Source organism: Simochromis diagramma, unplaced genomic scaffold (assembly GCF_900408965.1).
Source record: "Simochromis diagramma unplaced genomic scaffold, fSimDia1.1 OVJJ01000742.1, whole genome shotgun sequence".
Lineage (NCBI taxonomy): Eukaryota > Metazoa > Chordata > Actinopteri > Cichliformes > Cichlidae > Simochromis > Simochromis diagramma.
The window spans coordinates 150,796-176,274 of NW_024387094.1; the positions used below are offsets into that span (position 1 = coordinate 150,796).

Here is a 25,479-nt window from a genome sequence, read left to right on the forward strand (position 1 = left end):
TTAATTCTCCTGAATTAGAAGAAGCTGATAACTATTGCATTTGTTAAACTGACTCCCGTAGCCGGCATGCATATGGCCGCTGTCCACGCCGACGTCCACTTTAGGAGGCTGGCAGCAGCAGGAAAAGAAACCTCGCAACAGGAACAGACGGTAAAAGCAAAGCAGCAGCACTTCAGTTAGCATAGCGTTGTGCAAAACTAAGGCCCACACTTCTGAGTAAACAGCGTCATGAATCATGAGCAGAGTGGGTCATAGGAGGCTTCTACAGCTACGACCTAAAAACAACATCTGTTTACCACCAAGTAAGGTAATGTAGGGGAGCCGGGATAGTTGTAACGTGGGTCAGTTGTAACACTTCCAATTCCCAATCAGGGGAAGTCAAAGATGTGACTCACTGTGCATGCCCAATTCAGTCGCTGTCACATGTGAAAAAAAGCACATTTGTCAAAACAGACAATTACATGAAAAAAGTAATTTGGAGCCAAAAAGTAAGTACTTATTCATTCAATAGCATATTTGCTTGCAGTAAACTCATCAAACTTATTATGTTATTTGTATGTCCTGGGGTATATTCTGGTAGGTCTTTAGTGCTAATGTTTTAGCCGTTGGCTGTTGTTAGCTAGTTCATGGCTATAGGAGTCTGGGTCAGTTGTAACAGCACACGTCTGGGTTGTTGTAACAATAATGCAGAGTTACAACTTACCACACTATTACTTTAACTTATATTAAACAAGTTGGGGCAACGACATCAGCAGAGAGAGTTCACTGGTGTTTTGTATATGCGGTTATGCCATTGGCAACACATTACTTCACTGTTTGTGTTCCACACCTACCTTTGCAGACCACTGTGTCAGAGAGTGACCAGTGGAAGTACTGGTAGTGGAAATAAATCAGGATGGGTACAAGAAACAGATTTCCTCCTCTTTCTGAAGCACTTTGCAAACCACACTAAGGTAAGCCAGGTAAAAAGTAATGGAATTGCGATGCTGGTGAACAACTACATTTTTTCAGCTTCATTGTTATGTTCAAAATTGGTGCAAGAGTTGTAGGTTATAATGCCCACTGAGCCAATGAGCCAAACTCAAGGAAGACAACCAAAATTATGAATTCACGTTGCAGAAAATTCCATAATTGTTTTTTTGGGGGGTTGGATTGTTCAAAAGCTAGATTTCGCCTTCTGTCACACACACACACCCAGCTACATAAATGGCTCTAAGTGCATTCATGTGTTGAATAAACAAGTTACATGTTAATATTTTGTCAGTACCCTTATTTCATTAATAAGTTTGCTTTGTGAAATGTTATATGATAAACCACATTGCTTGGCTGAATGTTTCGGTGTGGAGCAGACAGGATGATTTGGGTTTACATGGGACTTTATGAAGTAATATTTAAATCAGATGCAGCACTGATTGAGCTTGCATCACAAAGCCTGTGCTCCAACAAAGGGTTTTCACAAGGAAAGGTGGCTGGTGCATTAGGTGTTGCATTTCTTATGTAATATTCACGGCATGAGACTGAAGAAAACTTATGTTCAGCCTCTAATCCTTAAACCATTTACAAATGGCTACATATCACAAACAACTGAATTAAAATAAGTCAGATGTTAAACTGCAACATGCAAAAACGAATTTTTCAGCTTGTTTTGATGACCAAGTACTTTGAAAATACTATTTGTATTAAAATAATACCGATGATGTTGATGCACAATAAAGTATTTATACAATAATATGCAGCATCAATGTCTATCTGTTAAAAAAAGAAAGAAATTCACTTCAGTCAAACTGTCGATTTTATAGATGTTATTTAGCTCTCAGTATTTCGGTTTGAAACAGGAAAAATTGGGGAAAATGCACCGAAATACAAATTACAAATTAAGCTGACAAAGAAATAAAGTTGCTGATATTTGAAGAAAATGAGGGTTTCAGTTGATGTGCACATGAATGATTTGTGTTTCCTCTGCAGGTAGAAAGTGTGTGTGAGCTGATGTGACTTCAGCAGCATGGATCAGTGTGAGGACAGAGAGGAGGGAGTCCCTCCCTCTAAAACCACTCTGTGTGGGGAACATGAGAGCCAGACCAAAGCTCAGAGGTGAGATGGCCATCTCTAACTGTCCATGACTCTTCTCCATGTCACAGCTCAGCACTCACATCACTGCTCCGTCATTATTCACAGGAAGAAACGTAGAAGGAGAAGGAAACGTGAACCTAAATCTGAACCAGAAACTAGACCTTCACCCAGCTGTGTGTCCTTAAAGAGTGAGCAGTCTAAATATGACCCTATTGATTTTAAAGGACTGCAGTCGTCTGCTGCAGAGAGGTGAGCTGTTAGTAACATAAACAACTTGAGAGGTGATTAACTGCTTGATGTAGTTGGAAATGTTGGCTGTTGTCTTTGCTGGAGAGACTTTCCTATTTCTGATGTAAGTATAAGATGCCAAGTTTTCAGCTAATAACTCTTTGGGATCACCTTGTTGGCATGAAAATACCATTTTATATGTTTTTGTGCTTTATGTCTATTTAAATCAGGGTGCTAGTAACACAATTCTCAGAGATACAAGTTAAAATTGGTTCTTTGTGTAGGCACAACACTTGTTCATCCATTGAGTTTGGCGCTTTTTTTAATAGGTCAGTGTTAAGTAGCCTAACCACCCCTGATGGTTCAAGGACTGAACTGAAACTTAAAAAGAAAAGTCAGAAAGGCCTTCTAAAAGCCAAAGTTATAATAAAGAAGCAAAATAAAAGCTTCCATATCAAGCATCTTGTTACACACATGTACCTACACTGACTGTGAGCTGAGCTAAAACACAGGTGACCTACACTAAATGGTGCACTTGAATGCGTTCTTTGTGAACCACAGTTCTGCACTGCCCAGTACACGGCTACTAATGTAGAGCTTTGTGTTAATTGATAGTTTTACAAATATTTCCAGATTCTGCAAAGGAAAACAAACTAAACAAAAGCAAAAACTGACATGGCTCTTTCTCACTCACAGTGCCTTGTAAAAGTAGTCATACCCTTGAACCTTTCCATATTGTACAAACACAAACTTAAGTATATTTCACTGGGATTTTATGTTGTACATCAACAGAAATGAATGCGTAAATTAAAATCCATTTTTATACAAATACAAATGTAAAAAGTGTCGAATGCATACAGGATGTATGCAGCCCCCCATCCCTGAATCAGTACTTTTATTGAACCACCCTTGATTTGCAGTTAAAGCAAATCAAAGCTACAAAAGTTGTTGCGCTAAATCTCTACAAGCTTTGCACACCTGGAGACCATCCATTCTCTCCCGCTTAACCTTATCAGAGCCTTATCCTCTTTAATGTGTTTTTGTTGTCTGTCAATAACACTAAAGAGTATGCGCATACTCTTTAGTGTTATTGACAGAAACTGATACTAGGTTGTTTTCATTTCACATTTAGGATGTTAAGTTTTACTTGCATCCTTAGTGTAGCTTATGAGCTAACTTATTTAATTAAAGGTAAAATCCCATAAGGAGGAGAACCACCTGGCTCATACCTGAGGAGAAAGGATTTACTTCAATAAACTTTAAATACCCAAGCAAACCATTACAACAGTGCAAACTGACAAAACAAGAGCTGAAAACTATGAGAGCATAAAAATTCTTCAGCAAGCACTGACAGTTCTTAGTTTTCAGTCCAATTTCGCTGCAGGTAACTGCAAGTGACAAAATAAAAGGGTTCATCAATTAGTGAGTTAAAATTACAAACTTATTTTGATGCAAAAAATCATGGGTACAAGATGAGCCTGATATCAACATGTATGTAAAAATGACACTTGAGATATCTTCTAACCTGTTTTGAGCATCAACTTGTCCCACGTAGTGGTATGGCCAGTTTTAAAGTTTACCCAGAATGCATTTCATGAAGTTCTTTTCCAGTTAATTATCAGAAAAACAGGTCAAACATCCAGGATACCAGTGCATGTTTCTGCTCCTCTTCATCTTAGACATTAAATTGGTGGAGTTTATTGGAACTGTAGTATACTACTGAATACTAATACTGGATAAAAATAAGTGTTCAGTCCAGGTTTAAATAATTCTTTGACAATGTTTTATCAGATATATGGCTAGTACATTGAATGTTTTAGTGACTATTGTATACAATGCAGGTTGGAAAGTGACTTTAATTGTGAGATGAGTTATTTCTTACATGGAATAAAGCCATTACTGTTTTTAAGAAATCCCTGAAATAGCTGCTACTCATCAAACTGTTTAATTTCAGTTAAACCGTTAGTGATAGGGTTTAAATAGTTTAAATAGTTTCTTGGGAAAGGCTGATGAGCTCTACTGTCAAAGGCCAGTCCCACCAAATCGTAGAGCCAGATTGAGGCAGGATTTGTATATATAGACTGAGGACCAGAGGGGGAGTCTATGAGATGTGTCCCACTCCTGAAATGCAGATCAATTATCTCCACTCAAAGGAAGTCACTGAGCGAGGAATCTATTTATTCTATAAAACGTATCCAACATGTACATTCATCAATAGTCCTGCACAGTGTAAATGACTGTGTTTACCTCTGGGTGGCGCTCTGTTCTTACACTGCCAACACTAGCTTGGAGTTTCCTTCTGCTCATGCTCATCCTGAAAACCTGTTTCTCTTTGGGATGATGAAGATATTCTAATTCTTCATCAGCTTCTCTGGCTGCAAATGAAAAACACAACTTTTCCTCTCCAGCAGGATCAAGGAGAGACTTGAACCTGGACCCAGCTGTGTGTCCTTAAAGAGTGAGCAGTCTAAATATGACCCTATTGATTTTAAAGGACTGCAGTCGTCTGCTGCAGAGAGGTGAGCTGTTAGTAACATAAACAACTTGAGAGGTGATTAACTGCTTGATGTAGTTGGAAATGTTGGATGTTGTCTTTGCTGGAGAGACTTTCCTATTTCTGATGTAAGTATAAGATGCCAAGTTTTCAGCTAATAAGCCTTTGGGATCACCTTGTTGGCACGAAAATGCCATTTTATATGTTTTTGTGCTTTATGTGTATTTAAATCAGGGTGCTAGTAACACAATTCTCAGAGATACAAGTTAAAATTGGTTCTTTGTGTAGGCACAACACTTGTTCATCCATTGAGTTTGGCGCTTTTTTTAATAGGTCAGTGTTAAGTAGCCTAACCACCCCCGATGGTTCAAGGACTGAACTGAAACTTAAAAAGAAAAGTCAGAAAGGCCTTCTAAAAGCCAAAGTTATAATAAAGAAGCAAAATAAAAGCTTCCATATCAAGCATCTTGTTACACACATGTACCTACACTGACTGTGAGCTGAGCTAAAACACAGGTGACCTACACTAAATGGTGCACTTGAATGCATTCTTTGTGAACCACAGTTCTGCACTGCCCAGTACACGGCTACTAATGTAGAGCTTTGTGTTAATTGATAGTTTTACAAATATTTCCAGATTCTGCAAAGGAAAACAAACTAAACAAAAACAACAACTGACATGGCTCTTTCTCACTCACAGTGCCTTGTAAAAGTAGTCATACCCTTGAACCTTTCCATATTGTACAAACACAAACTTAAGTATATTTCACTGGGATTTTATGTTGTACATCAACAGAAATGAATGCGTAAATTCAAATCCATTTTTATACAAATACAAATGTAAAAAGAGTCGAATGCATACAGGATGTATGCAGCCCCCCATCCCTGAATCAGTACTTTTATTGAACCACCCTTGATTTGCAGTTAAAGCAAATCAAAGCTACAAAAGTTGTTGCGCTAAATCTCTACAAGCTTTGCACACCTGGAGACCATCCATTCTCTCCCGCTTAACCTTATCAGAGCCTTATCCTCTTTAATGTGTTTTTGTTGTCTGTCAATAACACTAAAAAGTTTGAGCATACTCTTTAGTGTTATTGACAGAAACTGATACTAGGTTGTTTTCATTTCACATTTAGGATGTTAAGTTGTACTTGCATCCTCAGTGTAGCTTATGAGGTAACTTATTTAATTAAAGGTAAAATCCCATAAGGAGGAGAACCACCTGGCTCATACCTGAGGAGAAAGGATTTACTTCAATAAACTTTAAATACCCAAGCAAACCATTACAACAGTGCAAACTGACAAAACAAGAGCTGAAAACTATGAGAGCATAAAAATTCTTCAGCAAGCACTGACAGTTCTTAGTTGTCAGTCCAATTTCGCTGCAGGTAACTGCAAGTGACAAAATAAAAGGGTTCATCAATTAGTGAGTTAAAATTACAAACTTATTTTGATGCAAAAAATCATGGGTACAAGATGAGCCTGATATCAACATGTATGTAAAAATGACACTTGAGATATCTTCTAACCTGTTTTGAGCATCAACTTGTCCCACGTAGTGGTATGGCCAGTTTTAAAGTTTACCCAGAATGCATTTCATGAAGTTCTTTTCCAGTTAATTATCAGAAAAACAGGTCAAACATCCAGGATACCAGTGCATGTTTCTGCTCCTCTTCATCTTAGACATTAAATTGGTGGAGTTTATTGGAACTGTAGTATACTACTGAATACTAATACTGGATAAAAATAAGTGTTCAGTCCAGGTTTAAATAATTCTTTGACAATGTTTTATCAGATGTATGGCTAGTACGTTGAATGTTTTAGTGACTATTGTATACAATGCAGGTTGGAAAGTGACTTTAATTGTGAGATGAGTTATTTCTTACATGGAATAAAGCCATTACTGTTTTTAAGAAATCCCTCAAATAGCTGCTACTCATCAAACTGTTTAATTTCAGTTAAACCGTTAGTGATAGGGTTTAAATAGTTTAAATAGTTTCTTGGGAAAGGCTGATGAGCTCTACTGTCAAAGGCCAGTCCCACCAAATCGTAGAGCCAGATTGAGGCAGGATTTGTATATATAGACTGAGGACCAGAGGGGGAGTCTATGAGATGTGTCCCACTCCTGAAATGCAGATCAATTATCTCCACTCAAAGGAAGTCACTGAGCGAGGAATTTATTTATTCTATAAAACGTATCCAACATGTACATTCATCAATAGTCCTGCACAGTGTAAATGACTGTGTTTACCTCTGGGTGGCGCTCTGTTCTTACACTGCCAACACTAGCTTGGAGTTTCCTTCTGCTCATGCTCATCCTGAAAACCTGTTTCTCTTTGGGATGATGAAGATATTCTAATTCTTCATCAGCTTCTCTGGCTGCAAATGAAAAACACAACTTTTCCTCTCCAGCAGGATCAAGGAGAGACTTGAACCTGGACCCAGCTGTGTGTCCTTAAAGAGTGAGCAGTCTAAATATGACCCTATTGATTTTAAAGGACTGCAGTCGTCTGCTGCAGAGAGGTGAGCTGTTAGTAACATAAACAACTTGAGAGGTGATTAACTGCTTGATGTAGTTGGAAATGTTGGCTGTTGTCTTTGCTGGAGAGACTTTCCTATTTCTGATGTAAGTATAAGATGCCAAGTTTTCAGCTAATAAGCCTTTGGGATCACCTTGTTGGCACGAAAATGCCATTTTATATGTTTTTGTGCTTTATGTGTATTTAAATCAGGGTGCTAGTAACAAAATTCTCAGAGATACAAGTTAAAATTGGTTCTTTGTGTAGGCACAACACTTGTTCATCCATTGAGTTTGGTGCTTTTTTTAATAGGTCAGTGTTAAGTAGCCTAACCACCCCCGATGGTTCAAGGACTGAACTGAAACTTAAAAAGAAAAGTCAGAAAGGCCTTCTAAAAGCCAAAGTTATAATAAAGAAGCAAAATAAAAGCATCCATATCAACTTCCATATCAAGCATCTTGTTACACACATGTGAATGTTTTAGTGACTACTGTATACAATGCAGGTTGGTTAGTGAAAGCTGGAAACCTAAAACACTCATGGAATCCATCTTTGTCCGTGAACAGTGACCACATAGGAAAATATACTTTCCGTTCAAGGAAGTGTCAGCCTATTGGACATAAGTAAGGAACTCAAACACCCTGAATAAAGCTATCTGATTTTTTAAAAGTGAGATTCAGTTTAAACCCTGAAATACTTCCACTGACTGAGATTAATTTCTCCGAGTGCTGACCCTAAAACTCAAAACTGCCATTCAGTCTCACAGAAAAACACTAAGCTGAGCTCTTAAAACGGTCAATTTGCAAGACCGTTAAATTTTACCATCTCCAGGGAAATTCAGGCTTGACCTAATTCTTCATGATTCCTCCACAGAGTGGACCAGCAGAGCTCAGAGGTTCACAGTGGTCAGTCTGTCCAGCAGCATCAAACACACCTGGACTTCATATTTAAGGTCTGTACATGTACAACAACTACTTTTTACATCTATTCTGTTCACAGTCATCTCCATGCGGCTCTTTGTAGACCAGTGGATTGTCAGTGTGTCCAACATGGATCTGATGTTTGGCTCCATGATTTCAGTCTGTTTGGGTCATTCATAAAGTATTCTGTTCCAGCGGCTGGAGGACAACATCATCACTTTTGTGAAGAACGAGCTGAAGAAGATCCAGAAGGTTCTGAGTCCAGATTACCCAGAATGGTTACAGAGTCAGACAGAGGATGATGAGCAGAGGAAGAACAACAGAGAGGCATTTGAGAAGATCACACTTAACTTCCTGAGGAGAATGAAGCAGGAGGACCTGGCTGATCGTCTGCAGAGCAGTAAGAAGATTTCTCTAAAGATTTGGTGCCAGATTTGCTAAATGGGGCAAAATAGTACATGAGTGCAGTCCCCAAACAGTGATGGTGTAGTTAGTTTAGCAGTGTAGTGTCTAGTGACATTCTGATGGCAGCAGACACTGGAGAGTACACCATTCTGGTTATGTTGGATCTCAGCTCTGCTTTTGATACTGTTGATCACAGCATCATGATAAATAGGCTGAAGGACTTGTTTGCTGTTGTTTTAAAATGGTTTATGTCGTATCTATCTGAGAGATCCTTTACTGTCTGTATGAATCATGTGTTGTCGGAAACATCAGTTCTCCCTTCTGGGGTACCTCAAGGATCTGTTTTTAGGTCTTATTCTCTTTTTGCTGTATATACTCCCTCTAGGCCACATTATCAGACGTTACAATAATATTTCTTATCATCTCTATGCTGATGACATTCAGTTATACTGTTCTTTCAAAACTTCTGAGTTTTATAAATTGTCTTGTTTAAATAATTGTCTGTCAGAAATCAAACAATGGTTAAATGACAATTTCCTTCAGTTAAATGCAGATAAAACAGAAACTTTGATTATTGCACCTGATCACATGCTCTCAGAAATTAGGCAGCATATCAGCTTTTTAGACCCTTCATTTCAGTCGAGTCTCAGAAACTTAGGTGTTATATTTTACAGTTCAATGTCTCTTGAGAAACACTCTAAACAACTTGTCCGGAACTGTTTTTATCATCTAAGAAACATTTCTAAACTCAGACTACTGGTGTCAAAGGCAGAACTTGAGATGATTCTTCATGCTTTTATCTCTTCTCGTTTGGATTATTGTAACGGTCTTTTTACGTGTCTCAACAAAACAGCTCTGGATCGCCTTCAGTCTGTACAGAATGCAGCGGCAAGACTTTTAACTGGTACAAACAAGAGGTCACACATTACTCCAGTTTTGGCTTCTCTTCATTGGTTGCCAGTAAATTTTAGGGTTCATTTTAAAATTTTAGTTGTAACTTTTAGAGCTCTGCGTGGTGAAGCTCCCCAGTATATCTCTGACCTGTTGAAACCTCATGCTTCATCCCGAGCACTTAGGTCTTCAGGTCAGAGGCTACTGGTGGTCCCATGTACTAGGTTTAAAACACGTGGGGATCGGGCTTTTCAGGCACTGGCACCTAGGCTGTGAAACTCTCTGCCGTTGTCTTTACGCTGTCTAGACTCTACTGACTCCTTTAAAAAGCAGCTGAAGACATTTTTATACGAACAGGCTTTTAATTAATTTTAACTTGTATGTCTGATCTTATTGTGAAGCACTTTGTGATTTTTATCTGTGAAAATGTGCTATATAAATAAATTTTACTTACTTACTTAGATGACCAAGATGTATTCAGTCCTTCTTGACAAAAATCAAATTATCATGTGCACTTCATTGATATTTTTATTTCTTTATTCTTTTAGGAACTTTGAGTGGAATTTGTCAATCTACACTTAAATCTAATCTGAAGAAGAAGTTCCAGTGTGTGTTTGAGGGGATCGCTAAAGCAGGAAACCCAACCCTTCTGAATCAGATCTACACAGAGCTCTACATTACAGAGGGAGGGACTGCAGAGGTCAATGATGAACATGAGGTCAGACAGATTGAAAAAGCATTCAGGAAACCTGCCAGACCAGAAACAATAATCAGACAAGAAGACATCTTTAAAGCCTCACCTGGAAGAGATGAACCAATCAGAACAGTGCTGACAAAGGGAGTGGCTGGCATTGGGAAAACAGTCTTAACACAGAAATACACCCTGGACTGGGCTGAAGACAAAGCCAACCAGCACATCCAGTTCATATTTCCATTCACTTTCAGAGAGCTGAATGTGCTGAAAGAGGAAAAGTTCAGCTTGGTGGAACTTGTTCATTACTTCTTTACTGAAATCAAAGAAGCAGAAATCTGCAGGTTTGAAGACTTCCAGGTTGTGTTCATCTTTGATGGTCTGGATGAGTGTCGACTTCCTCTGGACTTCCACAAAACTACAATCCTAACTGACCCTAGAAAGTCCACCTCAGTGGATGTGCTGCTGATAAACATCATCAGGGGGAACCTGCTTCCCTCTGCTCGCCTCTGGATAACCACAAGACCTGCAGCAGCCAATCAGATCCCTCTTGCATATATTGACATGGTAACAGAGGTCAGAGGGTTCACAGACCCACAGATGGAGGAGTACTTCCTGAAGAGATTCAGCAATGAGATGAAGGCCAGCAGGGTCATCTCCCACATCAAGACATCACGAAGCCTCCACATCATGTGTCGCATCCCAGTCTTCTGCTGGATCACGGCTACAGTTCTGGAGGATGTGCTGAAAACCAGAGAGGGTGGAAAGTTTACCCTGACCTTGACTGACATGTACAGCCACTTCCTGGCGGTTCAGGCCAAAGTGAAGAAGGTCAAGTATGATGGAGGCGCTGAGACAGATCAACACTGGAGTCCAGAGAGCAGGAAGATGATTGAGTCTCTGGGAAAACTGGCTTTTGATCAACTGCAGAAAGGAAACCTGAACTTCTATGAATCAGACCTGACAGAGTGTGGCATCGATATCAGAGCAGCCTCAGTGTACTCAGGAGTGTTCACACAGATCTTTAAAGAGGAGAGAGGACTGTACCAGGACAAGGTGTTCTGCTTCATCCATCTGAGTGTTCAGGAGTTTCTGGCTGCTCTTCATGTGCATCTGACCTTCATCAACTCTGGACTCAATCTGCTGGAAGAGGAACAACAAACAATTTTTCAGATGCCTGAAACAAGAGACTCTGCAGTGAAACACTTCTACCAGAGTGCTGTGGACAAGGCCTTATGGAGTCTAAATGGACACCTAGACTTGTTCCTCCGCTTCCTCCTGGGTCTTTCACTGCAGACCAATCAGACTCTCCTACAAGGCCTGCTGATACAGGCAGGAAGTAGCTCACAGACCAATCAGGAAACAGTCCAGTACATCAAGAATAAGCTCAGTGAGAATCTGTCTGCAGAGAAAAGCATCAATCTGTTCCACTGTCTGAATGAACTGGATGATCGTTCTCTAGTAGAGGAGATCCAACAGTCCCTGAGATCAGGAAGTCTTTCCACAGATGAACTGTCTCCTGCTCAGTGGTCAGCTCTGGTCTTCATCTTACTGTCATCAGAAAAAGATCTGGATGTGTTTGACCTGAAGAAATACTCTGCTTCAGAGGAGGCTCTTCTGAGGCTGCTGCCAGTGGTCCAAGCCTCCAACAAAGCTCTGTAATTAAATGTGTACTTATACCTTTCTATAAATATAAATAATGATTTAACTGGCAATCGAACTTGGAGAGATCCATCGATTAATTGAATCAGCGATTTTATTCAGCCATAGGGCTATATCTTCACACATTAATCCATTTTGATTTGTCAGGTGATATAAAATGTAACCAGTATGCACAATTTTGGTATGATTTTATCTCGGTCATTGTCAACCACCCTTGGGTGCAATTTGGATTTCAGCCTTGGAAATTCTAGGCTCTATTCCCGACAGGTGTTCCTGTATACTATGCTGGCCACTTGGTTATGGCTTCCCATGTATGGTAAAATCCTCCATGCATGTTACGAAGCTTTCTTGTTTTGATTCCAGTGACTTACTCTCTGCAGGTATTTGGTGATTGCAGGTTTCCTAATGACCCCTCACTTCTCCCGCCTCTGAGATTACACCGTAGATGGTTAAGTGGAGAATATTTGATCAAATTTGATTTATTCTCCTGGCTTCAATATCTCTGGTATACTTCTTCAAGCGGTTAACCAAAGTTTTTGGTCTTTGCTTGGCATGGTCTGAGATATAGACAGCTTGTTGTGCTTATTAGATGCTTCCCTGTCTTTGTCACACTTTTCTACAGTTCTAAGGCAGTTTCTTTGTGAAGTTCATATTCCAGTTGCAGCGTATTCAGTAGTGATGTGTCGGTCGAGAACGAAACGGCTCGCTGGATCTTTGACGTGAACGACGGGAGCCGGCTCCTTATCGCGAGCCGTGGGTTTTTTCTTTTTCTTTCTCTCACCCTCTCTGTCGCACTTTTTTCCGCTTCACTCCGCATGCGAGCCTTGTGCTTTACGCTGGGATGAGGGGGGAGGGGCGGTAGTTACACAAGCAGTAGCACAGGAACAGAGCGGGAGGGAAAGAGAGAGAAAGAGAGCCAGGGACAACAACGTCACATTAGAAGTTTATTCGTGCAGGCCCATATGACAGAGAATGTGCATCTTCTTTTTGTTTTCATATTTAAATTTATATTTAATTGTGTTGTGGTTTGCAGTGTTTTGTGTTGTTTCACTTTAAATTTGTTTTAAAGGAAAAAGCTGAAAATTTAAATAGCTAAAAGTTGAAATGTGAATAGTTGGTTTTTGTATTATATGATTTATTTATTACATTTTATGTGGAGTGAATAAATAAAAGTATATTTACGGTGGCCCCTAGAGACAAAGCCCATACAAACTTCAAAACACGTACGAACTCTGGAGCACGTACAAACCCTGAAGCACGTACAAACTCCAAAACACGTACAAACTCCAAAACACGTAAAAAGTCCATAGCACGTACAAACGCCGAAGCACGTACAAACTCCAAAACACGTACAAAAGACAAAAGAAGTGCTCCAGAATGCTAGGTGCAGTGTTGAGCTGTTGTTACCTAGTGGCTACACAAGCCAGCAAGTACCAACGACCGGATTTGGTGTGTGGTAGTAACAGGTAAATGAACATTTTTTTAAATTATTTTAATATATATGTATGCTTGTGTATAAGTACACAAACAATACACATATGCTTTCAACTGTGTAATTTCAGTAATCTAGGTAGCTCTGTTTTGGAAGTTCAGTTAATGCTAGAAATGTTTTTTGGAGTTTGTACGTGCTTTGGAATTTGTACGTGCTTCTTGGAGTTTGTACGTGTTTTGTCTCTAGGAGCTACCGCATATATTTATATATAAACATATATAAATAAAACTACTTTTTTTAACATTAGTAATTCGTTTTGTGCATAATTTTATATTATTGTTAATAATAAATTAATTAAAGCAACAAAACAACCTGAAGAGCCGGTTCGGAGCCAAAAGACCCGGCTCTTTTTAGTGAGCCAAGCTGAAAGAGCCGGTTCTCTAAAAAGAGCCAGAAGTCCCATCACTAGTATTCAGTGCTTGCTCTGAAGTTTAGGGTTTTTTTTTTCGCTTTAAAAAGAGTTTTACTTCCCATGCAGTGAACAGCGGACACTAATGTTTTTGTCACTTTATACAGAATCAAACTCAAAGTAAAGTCAGTACTTCCACGCTTTAAACACTGCACAGTCATATGCTCTCCTGCACTCGATATATTATCCATTGTTGATCTGCACACAGCTTTTGCCACGAACGTTGCACTCGCTTACGTCATTGTCATGAGACATTCTCGCAAAAAAATCACGGTTTTAGTAATGCAGTAACGCAGCGTGCTTTCGGGAAAGTAACAGTAATCACCTTTATTGCAATAGTAATCCCTTACTTTACTCGTTACTTGAAAAAAGTAATCGGGTTACAGTAACACGTTACATGTAACACGTTACATGTAACATTGCTTGTAACACGTTACTTGTAATGTTACTTGTAATGCGTTACCCATCTCTGGTCAGTAGGGATGGGTATCATTTAGGTTTTATCCGATACCAGTACCAAACCAGTACTTTTGAAATGGTGTCGGTGCTTAAACGGTTTCCTTCACCCTGGCCTATCTGCCATCAAACAAGAAGACAGCCGCATGTAATTACGACGGTGTTTGCTAGTTCACCTTACATGCATTAATTTAATAACGTAGTTAGCTCACTCAGCATAAATTACACACGAACAACATTAAGCTACTGATCCAGAGAAGACGCGTCGCCAGGTGTTTCATCAGATTCGAGGAGTTACCTCCTTTGCACAGTATCACCTTAAAGCACTTGTTGCTGGCTGCTGAGTTTGCATCTTTTGCTGTGAAGTACAGCCAGACTTTTGACCGCTTTGCCTTGGGCGTGTTTAATCTGTATTTCTGCTCTAAAAGAATGTACGTACCTGGGCCCGCCTACTACGCTTGCAAAGGTAAAATGATTGGCTAGAATCCAAAGTGTATGACATCTCAGTAAAAAAAAAAGCACCGAAGCACAGAACTGGTGCCATAATGGCACCGGATACCGGTACCCATCCCTACTGGTCAGGATGATCACTTTTGTTGTAGTGTACATCAGCTGGTTGGTTTCAGTGATGGTCACTGTAGGGATTGTCCCTGATGCTGCATTCACATCTTCTAGTAGACTTTAAGAGGATATTTCACACATTGTCCTTTTTCATTAGTACGTACTCGGCTTGACTCAATGCAACTTGACTTGACACAGTTTTAGTTGTTTTCCATTACAAATAAGTATTACTTCATGTGCTTGGGTTGATATAGCAATGCGGCTGAAAGACCTGTACCATTATTGGTATCAGACACAAATAATACAACAAAGGAGGATGTTGAGGGCATGGTGTGCCTGCTGCTCGATGTTTGCCATTTTGTCAGACTCTAGGATCACGATGTTAGTTTTTTTGCAAACATTTCGTTGTTATCAGGTTTCAAAAATGTGGGTTTTGATTTTTGTGAAGGAGACACTCTTGTAACTCATCGAGTGATGCCACTCACTGGCCACTGTGTGGCATGCAGTCTGTTCCATCCATCCGTGGTTCGGGCATCCTTGTCAGATGCCTGAACCACCTCAACTGGCTCCTTTCGATGTGGAGGAGCAGCGGCTCTACTTTGAGCCCCTCCTGGATGGTTGAACTTCTCACTCTATCTCTAAGGGAGAGGCCAGCCACCCTTCGGTGGAAGTTGATTTCCGCCACTTGTATGCGCGATCTCGTTCTTTCGGTCACTACCCACAGCTCATGACCATAGGTGAGGGTAGGGACATAGATTGACCGGTAAATTGAGAACTTCACTTTTACACTCAGCTGTCTCTTCACCACGATGGACCGGTACAGCGTACGCATCACTGCAGCCACAGCACGAATCCGTCTGTCGATCTCTGGCTCCCTTCTCCCATCACTCGTGAACAAGACCCCAAAATTCTTAAACTCCTCCACTTGGGGAAGGAACTCCTCCCCGACCCGGAGTGGGCACTCCACCCTTTTCCGGCTGAGAACCATGGCCTCAGATTTGGAGGTGCTGATCCTCATTCCCGCCGCTTTACACTCGGCTGTGAATCATTCCAGTGCAAGCTGGAGGTCATCACCCGATGAAGCCAACAGATCCCCATCATCCACAAAAAGCAGAGATGAGATTCTGAGACCACCCAAGTTAAAGCCCTCCGCCACTTGGCTGTGCCTAGAAATCCTGTCCATAAAAGTTATGAACAGAATCAGTGACAAAGGGCAGTCCTGGCGGAGCCCATTACCCACCGAGAACGAGTTCGACTTATGTGTACCAAGCTCTTGCAATGGTTGTATAGGGATCGAATGGCCCGTAGCAATAGGCCAGACACCCTATACTCCCACAGCACTTCCCACAGGACACTCCGAGGGACACGGTCGAATGCTTTCTCCAAGTCCACAAAACACATGTAGACTGGATGGGAAAACTCCCATGTGCCCTCCAGTATCCTCAAGAGGATAAAGAGCTGGTCCAGTGTTCCACAACAGGACGAAAACCGCATTTTTCCTCCTGTATCTAAGGTTTGACTAGCGGATGGACTCTCCTCTCCAGCACCCTGGCATAGACTTTCCCAGGGAGGCTGAGGAGTGTGAGCTCCCTGTAGTTGGAACACACCCTCCAGTCCCCCTTCTTAAAAATAGGGACCACCACCCCAGTCTGCCAGTCCAGGGGTACTGCCCCTGATCTCCACATTGCAGAGGCGTGTCAGCCAGGACAGCCCTACAACATCCAGAGCCTTCAGGAACTCAGGGCAGACCTCATGCACACCTGGGAATATGTTCTAGTCTATATTTATATTTAACCTATGATTACTGTTGACTAGAAACAGGATAAGTTAATGATCAGTAGTAATATCATTGTTTGTTTGTTTTTTTGGGTTGTTTTTTTTTTTCAGATTGAGTGGCTGTAACCTTTCCGAGAGAAGCTGTGAAGCTCTGTCCTCAGTTCTCAGATCCCAGTCCTCTAATGTGAGAGAGCTGAACCTGAACAATAATAACCTGCAAGATTCAGGAGTGAAGTTTCTGTCTCTTGGAGTGGAGATTCCACATTGTAAACTGGAATCTCTCAGGTCAGATCAAGTCATATTTTGTTTTTTAACAAGCAACAACAATAAACAGTAGTAATTGTTGCTAATTAAATGTGCTAAATAAATTGACTTCTTCCACAAAATGCTACCTTTGAATTTTTAGTAATGGAGTAGAAGTCACTGTTTAATATTATATCTGTAAGTATTCCAGCCAGTCCTGCTATTAGAAATACTGGATAATCTCAGATCTTGTCTCATGAATACACTTTATCACCAGGTTTTTTTTTGTCTTCTTGTTTGTTTGTTTTTCCTTAGACTTAGAGGTTGTAACCTTTCAGAAAGAAGTTGTGAAGCTTTGTCCCCAGTTCTCATATCCGACTGCTATAGTCTCAAAGAACTGGACCTGAGTGACAACAATCTGCAGGACACAGGTGTGAAGCTTCTGTCGCTTGCAGCAAAGAGTCCACACTGTAAACTACAGACTCTAAGGTCAGATCAAGTGTTTGTTCTCTCTTAAAAAATTAAAAGATATAACCAATAAGAACTGCCAATAGTTAAGTGAATTTCACACACATGTTGTTTTGTCTTTGAATTCTTATATTTTAGTATAAATTACAGTAAACTACTACATTTGTCATGTTGTTAGGTCTAGGTATGAGTCACCAATGTACACTAAGAAGGTGATTTGCACAAAGAAATGTTAGGTTTTTTTAGGTTGGATAAACAATGTAAGAAAATCTAAGAGCAGTCGAAATCTAAAACATTAAACTCTGGCTACTTTTGTGAAAATACTCTGTGGACTGATGAGACAAAAGTTGAACTTTTTGGACAGTGTGTATTCCATTACATCAGGTGTAAAAGTAACACAGCATTTCATAAAAGAAACATCACACCAGCAGTTATATATGGTGGTGGTAGTGTGATGATCTGAGGCTGCTTTGGTGCCACAGGACCTGGAAGACTTGCTGTGGTAAATGGAACCATGAATTCTGCTTTGTACCAAAACATCTTGAAGGAGAAGGTCCAGCCATCTGTTAGTGATCTCTTGCTAAAGCGCACTTGAGTTCTGTAACAGGACAATAATCCAAAACGCAGCAATTCCGCCTTTAAATGGCTTAAGAAAAACAAAATGAAGACTTTGGAGTGACCTAGTCCAAGTCTTGATCTGAATCTGTTTGAGATGCTGTGCCATGACCTTAAAAAGGCAGTTCATGCTTGGAAGCCTACCAATATTGTTTAATTAAAACAATTCTGGAAAGATGAGTGGGCCACAGTTCCTCCACAGTGCTGTTAAAGACTCATTGCCAGTTTTTGCAAATGTTTGATTGCATTTGTTGCTGCTAAGGGTGATACAACCTGCATTTAGAAACTGCTTTTTCTGTTTACTTGTATCATCTTTTTCTAATATTTAAATTTGTTTGATGATCTGAAACATTTAAGTGTGACAAATGTACAAAGAATCTCTAATCTTTGGATTTCTTTAGGTCCTGTTTTATTTTAGTGCTCTTTTGTCTCCTGTGTCTTGCATTTAGTCATTACCCTCCAGCTTTACATTAAAGGAAATGACAAGGACTGCAAAAGCATTCATGACACCACTTTATATCTTTATTTTTATGATGTAAACCATAGTACAAGACAGAGTGGCAGGTTCTGTACAATCTTGCATTGTGTGTGCTTTGCACAGGTTATCGCTTCAGATGATGCAAAAGGATTGGTATTACCTGGAACATGCTTTTTATACAGTTGAAATTTGTTATTATGCTTCTTTGTTGGGTTTTAATTCCTCAGATGACTCCTTTCAACAATGTCCTTTTCTTTTAAAGCCATAGGATATATACATTGGCATGTCATCTTAGGTAACGCCGCTTGACATATCCATTTGTGAATTTGTCTTTTGTCTTGCTCATAGCCCTAACATACTGGTCCGTATAGCTGCAGTAGCCAAAAAATGTTGATATCTGCTGCCCACTGCTCCTCCTGCTTGTTTGTCAACCCTAATATGATATTGCTCTAGCACTATTCAAACCACATGATTCATTTGCTGCTGGGCTCTTCTAAATGTGACAGTTTTGTTTTAGTCTGTCAAAACATTGATGGAATGAGTTCTATGAATGGTAAACTCTTAAATTAAGCATAAAAACTCTTGAACTCTAGTGTTTTTTGTTGTCTTAAAAATTTTGAGTGCAGCTATTGTGGTATTAATAAGATGGAATTTAACTGAATTATTGTTTATAATTTTTTAGAGTGAGTCATGGTAATCTCACAGAGAGAAGTTGTGAAGCTCTGTCCTCGGTTCTCAACTGCCAGTCCTCTAGTCTGAGAGTGTTGAACCTGAGTAACAACAACCTGCAGGATTCAGGCGTAAAGCTTCTGTCTGCTGGACTGAAGAGTCCACACTGTAAACTAGACATTCTTGTGTGAGTTGAAGTGGTAATGTGTTTATCTGTTTACATAAATATTTATGTCCCATATTTAATATTTTAATGTTTTTATACATTAAAATTTTTTTCTTTTGATGAGTTTGAGACAATGTTGAGCTCTATTTCTAAACTAGCATTAAATATTGCAAAATCTAGTAGCTCCCTTAGTAAGCATGATTCAGCTTTAACACCTGTGTTATTTGTCTTCCTAATTTTTCAGACTGAGTGACTGTGACCTCTCAGAAAGAAGTTGTGAAGATCTGTCCACACTTTTCAGTTCGGACTCATCTAGTCTGACTGAGCTGGACATGAGTAGCAATAACTTTCAGGATACGGGAGTGAAGCATCTCTGTATTGCACTGCACAGTCCATACTGTACACTCAAAATTCTCAGGTCAGATGAACTGATATTGCTTATTTATTTATTTTTCTTTTTGTGTTTCTATCAATTGAAAAAAAATACATTACAAAATGTTGCTAAGTTGATTTCATTCACACTTTGTTTTATATTTGTATTTTAAGCATTTGAATTTAATTTTTGATTTGGTTAACATAAAATAGAGGATTCCGTCAGCAATTAAAGAAGATTACTTATTTACAAATCTAGATTAAGGAGCTGTAATCTCTCAGAGAGAAGCTGTGAAGAGTTGTCCTCAGTTTTTAGCTCCCGGTCCTCTAGTCTGAGAGAGGTAGACCTGAGTAACAACAACCTACAGGATTCAGGAGTGAAGCTTCTTTCTGTTGGCGTGAAGAGTTCAACTGAGATGAAAACTCTCAGGTAAGATAAAGTGATATACCTTTGATAAAATTACAAAAATACATTTTAACTATTTTAGGTAATTATATGAACTATATGAATGCTATTATTGTTTCTTTGTATTTTTTTTCTAAGTCAAAGTAAACAGCACTATTTCTGACTTGTTTAACACAAGGGACTGCTTTTGTTATTTCCAAATCTAGTAATCTCTCACTAAGGTAGGAATACTCATTAACACCAGTATTTCTTTTTCCTGTCTTCTTCCTAATAAAATTTAGACTGAGTGGCTGTAAACTCTCTGAGATAAGCTGTGAAGCTCTGTCCTCAGTTCTCACCTCCCAGCCCTCTAGTCTGAGAGAGCTGGACCTAAGTGACAATGACCTGGGGGATTCAGGAGTTAAGCTGCTGTCTTCTGGAGTGGAGAGTACACTCTGTAAACTGGAAATTCTCACGTAAGGATTTAGACTTTTCAATAAAGATCATTTATTGCATGAATAAATGGTAATTTAGATGATAACTCATTTAGAATCGTATCTGTAAATATGTATTGGCACGTTACAATTTCTCTAAATCTTCCAAATTCTACCCATTTAAAACATATTAATGCTAGTGGCTAGTATCATACGTTAATAATAATTGGTCCACAAAGTCTAGTGTGCAGCAAATCTACTGCTGCACACTGAACTTGGTATTGAAACTTTGCAGTAATGACTTTGAATTTGTCTGTGAGTTCAGTTATAGGGGGAAGTGTGACTAAACATACATTTATAGAACATTTTATCTAACCATGACGTACTTAATAAAAGAAACTATCCTGAAGTATATTGTGATTGGTGAGCTAAGAGTTTCTAGACGAAGAATTGAGAGAAAATATTCCTATGTTTTTGAATTAAACATGGATGTATGATGATGATAGCTGGATAACAGGTGATTACGCCAGAGTAGCAAACACTACCCAAAATCTTTGGACCCAAAAATTGTTTGGTTTTTTCTGTTCATTTTTGCCATGCTAGATTATAAATTCAGGAAAATTTGTCACAAGTGAGTCAATGTGGTTGTGTTGGTTATTCTGTCACAAACACCATGCTGATCCCACAAGTGTTCAACGGGGGTTGAGGTCTGGAGTGCAGCCAAGCTATTCCATCCCCCCACTCAGAAATTCTGAAAGTAGTCTCTGCAGAGACTACCTCCTTGTTTTTCCAGTGACTGCGAAGCCCCTCCACACAAGTCACATTACCTCTACCAAATGCGATTACTCTATCAGTGCACCAATCAGGATAGTGTTCCCCATATCTTCTTCACAGTTTATCCTATGATCAAATTGGCTTAGGAAAAATCTGAACTTCTTACTCAGTAGCACTAATCTGGTGCCAATCAGGCATCTGAATGTCAGCACCTGGAGTACCAGAAGCTCAAAACAAGAGTCAGTTGGTTGGTTGGTTGGTCGGTTGGTTGGTTTGCTTGTTTGTTTTTGTTTTTTTAAATTATGGGCAGCACTATGGCACGGTGGTTAGCACTGTTGCTGCACAGCAAGAAGGTCCTGAGTTCAATTCCACCATCAGGTCTTTCTGTGTGGAGTTTGCATGTTCTCCCCATGGTTGTCTGTCCCTGTGTGTTAGCCCTGCGACAGACTGGTGACCTGTCCTGGGTGTACCCCGCCTCTCGCCCTATGGCAGCTGGGCTCCAGCGTCCCCCGCGACCCTGAAAAGGATAAGCAGAAGAGAATGGATGGATGGATTATGGGCACAACCGACTCTGATGCTCAACCCACAGAAGTATTCTCCTTAGCACTATTTAGTGATTCAAAACTCCCTAGATCCACCAGGAGAGACCATTTCGACCCTGTCCTGAAAAGTAGAACAGTCAAAGTTTATCTCATTCACATCTGCCTCTGATCATCCAACACCCACCTTGTCTGCAGCTTCACCTCCTCAGCTCTCCTGGTCAGGCCTGAAACCTGTCCAGTTAAACTCTGGATTCTCTTTATTTGCTCTGCTTAATTCTCCACACTCTGGAATCTCTGCTCAATTCAGTTACTATTCCCATGCTGCTCTAAACCAGTTGTATTGCTATTTTGTGTGTCTGCAGACTGTCAGGATGTCTGATCACAGATCAGGGCTGTGATTCTCTGGCTTCAGCTCTGGAGTCCAACCCCTCCCATCTTAGAGAGCTGGACGTGAGCTACAATCATCCAGGAGACTCAGGAATGAAGCTGCTCTTGGCTGGACAGAAGGATCCAGGCTGGAGACTGGACACTCTCAGGTATGGAGAGAATGTCTGATAGAGGAGGAAGAGCTGAGCCCTCTACTACAAAGCAAGGGCAACATAGATGAATTTTCTTTTACTGACCTGGTTTCACTCACATTAACATCAGAAATGGGGACAAGCAGTCTCACAAAGCTAGTTATCAAACTGATAAGTAAACCTATGGTTTATCAATTTAGTTGCAAGTGTATTTATATGAAAGGAGTGGCACTACCAGCATCTAACAAAACATGAATAAGTGTACTAGTAGCAGAGCAAAGATTTTACAAAAGATTAAAAAAATATATACTATGGGAAACTAGGAAGAAGTTAAACAGACTGCAAAGGCCCTTTCAGATAGGAGGTGGTGGTATACTCTGTGCTGACAGCTAACTAGAACAAAGGACACAACATTTGTGCTGCGCTGGCCACTCTGTTGTGCTTGTACATAATGTTTGTTTTGTTTTTGGTTTTTTGTTTTTTTGTTTTGGGGGGGGGGGGGGGGGGTTACGATACTGACGGACGGACAGATGCGCCTGCTCCTTGTCATTTCAAAATTTTTCTCTCTGGCTTTGTATCCTCTACGAGAGTTTGTGTTTTGTTATGTTAACAGCTTATGTTTTTCATTTTCTATTATGGAAATCTTTTTTTTAATTACTAGTTAAAGAAACAAACAAACAACCATGACAACAACAACAACAAACAAAAAGACAGTCTGGGCCATAAGCTACCAGAACTACACATTTATTTCTTACAATTTCATTCCAAAGAGTCATGCTGACAGATCTTTCTTTGTCACAGCAGCTTTATCTTTAACATGCAGAAAAAGAGTTAAATATTTGACTTCTCTACACTGACAGAAAGGGGAGTTTCAGTGGTTTAGCCTGCTTAAGATCAAAGTGGGCTGTATGTGGCCCACAGTGTAAAATGAGTTTGATAAGACATATTTATATGGAACTGAGACTGGTATGAAATAAGACTTTACTTCTTTATATATACACCTATACTTTACCTATGTTATTGATTTAACTTCATAATGTTTTTCAGTGCTTTTTAAATTCAACATCTATCTTACCATCTCACTCAGCAAAAAAAAGGAACTGTTTAAATATGACAGAAATACTGATTTTATTTATATAAAATTGTATTTAAAATGTACAAATATGTTCCCATATTGCCCAGCTTGAAGTGTATTTGTGAAAATGTTGGACTGTTCCTTTATCAGTGTCTAACAGTATGTGTATGAGAGCCATGTAATGTCCATGTGTGCATGCTGACTGTGCTGGTCTGACCCCCCCTCCTCCTTTCAGGTTGGAGCCTGCTGGAGTCCGATGGTTGAGACCAGGTCTGAGGAAGTGTAAGTGTGTTTTTATTGGGATTCATGAAAACAAAGCAGCACACATTCAACCATCTTCAAACTGTCACATCACTCATTCACATCTCTGATGTCAGGAGTCATAATCAAAGTACCAATCAATGAACAGATGATGGATCAATAACTGCAGCTGGTTTGTGTTTGTTCTCTCATCAGATTCCTGCCAACTCACAATTGACACAAACACAGTGAACAGAGAACTCAAACTGTCTGACCACAACAGGAAGGTGACACGTGCGGAGGAGTATCAGTCATATCCTGATCATCCAGACAGATTTGATTGGTATCAGCTGCTGTGTAGAGATGGTCTGACTGGTCGCTGTTACTGGGAGGTTGAGTGGAGAGGAAATGTTGATATATCAGTGAGTTACAGAAGAATCAGAAGGAAAGGAGAGCTACTAGATATTAATTACTGTTTGTTTGGGTGTAATGATCAGTCCTGGAGTCTGGAATGCTCTGCTGGTGGTCCTCATTGTGTCTGGCACAATAACAAGCAAATTCTTATTCCTATCTCCTCCTCCTCCTCCTCCTCCTCTGTCTCTAACAGAGTAGCAGTGTATGTGGACTGTCCTGCTGGCACTCTGTCCTTCTACAGAGTCTCCTCTGACACTCTGATCCACCTCCACACCTTCAACACCACATTCACTGAACCTCTTTATCCTGGGTTTCGATTAGGGTACAGCTACACTGGTTACCTCTTTTCTGGTTCCTCAGTGTCCCTGTGCTGAGTTGAGTGTAAAGAGTGTCCTCCTGTTAGAGAAACACTCTGACTGTTGAACAGATAGTTCAGTCTGTACATGTCCGTCTCTTTCACCCAGAAACACGTTTTCAGATTCATACATTCAGTCAGTTGATGTTTTAAACTGTTCTGAATGATTCCTTGTAAACTTCTTGCTCTTCAGTCCTTTAAAGATGGAAGCTCCCATTATTACAGGATCCACATGTTGTTTTTCTGTCTTTTTCCACTCAAAGCTGAATATCAGTATGTTGTGTTTCACTAAAGCTCAGTTCACAACCCTGCATTTTCAACAAGTCTAAGCTCACTATCATGTAATGATTTTTCTTGATTATACTAGGTATGGGTTAATTTTCTTTAAGACATGCTGCTTTACTCAATTTATACACATGTCAACGTTTTAACTGAAAGTAGGTCTGAGAGGGTTGATTTTCTGCATGTCAAAGTTGCCCATCAGTGTTGGTCAAGTTACTTGAAAAATGTAATTAGTTACTAATTACTTGTCCAAGAAAGAGAAACAGTCTGACTGTTGACTGTTGAACTGACTGTTGACTGTTAATCACAGAAGAAATTTGCTTAACATTTAAATCTATTTTCTGCATATTCCAGCATATAAAATAAAATACTGTTTTGTTTTTACACTCACTGTTTCAAATAGATGTAAGTAAAACACAGCAAAAAATAAATAAAATCAAAGATTCTGCGGCACTAAGTCCTGTTGCTCTTAAATCTATTTTCACATGTTTAGCAGGAGTGGGGCTGGTGGAGGTTTGCCCGGTGCTGCAGCGGTCATTTCAGTGGGGGGATCCAGGGGTTTCTCTGTGAATATTCCTGTAGCAGCGTGCTTGCTCAGATTTGAAGTTTAATTTTTTGCTGTAGAAAGAACAGTGTACAGCAGATGCTAATGTGGAAGCCACCCGTAGGTAATTGTGTTATGAGACTTTGAGATATTTGTAGGCATGTGAAAGCCGAAGGTGTGGTTTAGAAATAAAAATAAAAGATCAACAACATCTGGAGGACGTCTGTCAGGTGTGCACCTGTAAAGAGTCGATTCACTCTAATCAGCCGAAGGTGGACTCTTGGTTGTTTGTTAGTCCCAAACGCTGCTGCAAGGCTCTTAACTAAGACAC

General features: G+C 39.8%; 1 protein-coding gene across 1 annotated transcript; it reads left to right on the top strand.

The window, feature by feature from the left end:
* Positions 1-66: 66 nt before the first annotated feature.
* Positions 67-25,479, top strand: LOC120742814 (NACHT, LRR and PYD domains-containing protein 12-like). The gene is made up of 18 exons (XM_040046249.1): positions 67-150; positions 842-876; positions 2,044-2,091; positions 2,176-2,319; positions 4,710-4,817; positions 7,205-7,315; positions 8,185-8,263; positions 8,427-8,631; positions 10,076-11,876; positions 16,686-16,859; positions 17,133-17,306; positions 19,061-19,234; positions 19,458-19,631; positions 19,845-20,015; positions 20,273-20,446; positions 22,083-22,256; positions 23,549-23,595; positions 23,770-25,479. Exons 1-18 carry the CDS (start codon positions 67-69, stop codon positions 24,339-24,341), a joined length of 4,449 nt encoding a protein of 1,482 aa, XP_039902183.1. The 3' UTR covers positions 24,342-25,479.

Bases quoted from the DNA above. Each gene is read 5' to 3' on its own strand.
- LOC120742814 (XM_040046249.1), top strand. From the start codon at position 67: ATGCATATGGCCGCTGTCCACGCCGACGTCCACTTTAGGAGGCTGGCA. The intron at 151-841 runs GTAAAAGCAAAG...CTACCTTTGCAG, and splicing joins CCTCGCAACAGGAACAGACG to ACCACTGTGTCAGAGAGTGA. The intron at 16,860-17,132 runs GTCAGATCAAGT...GTTTTTCCTTAG, and splicing joins TGTAAACTGGAATCTCTCAG to ACTTAGAGGTTGTAACCTTT.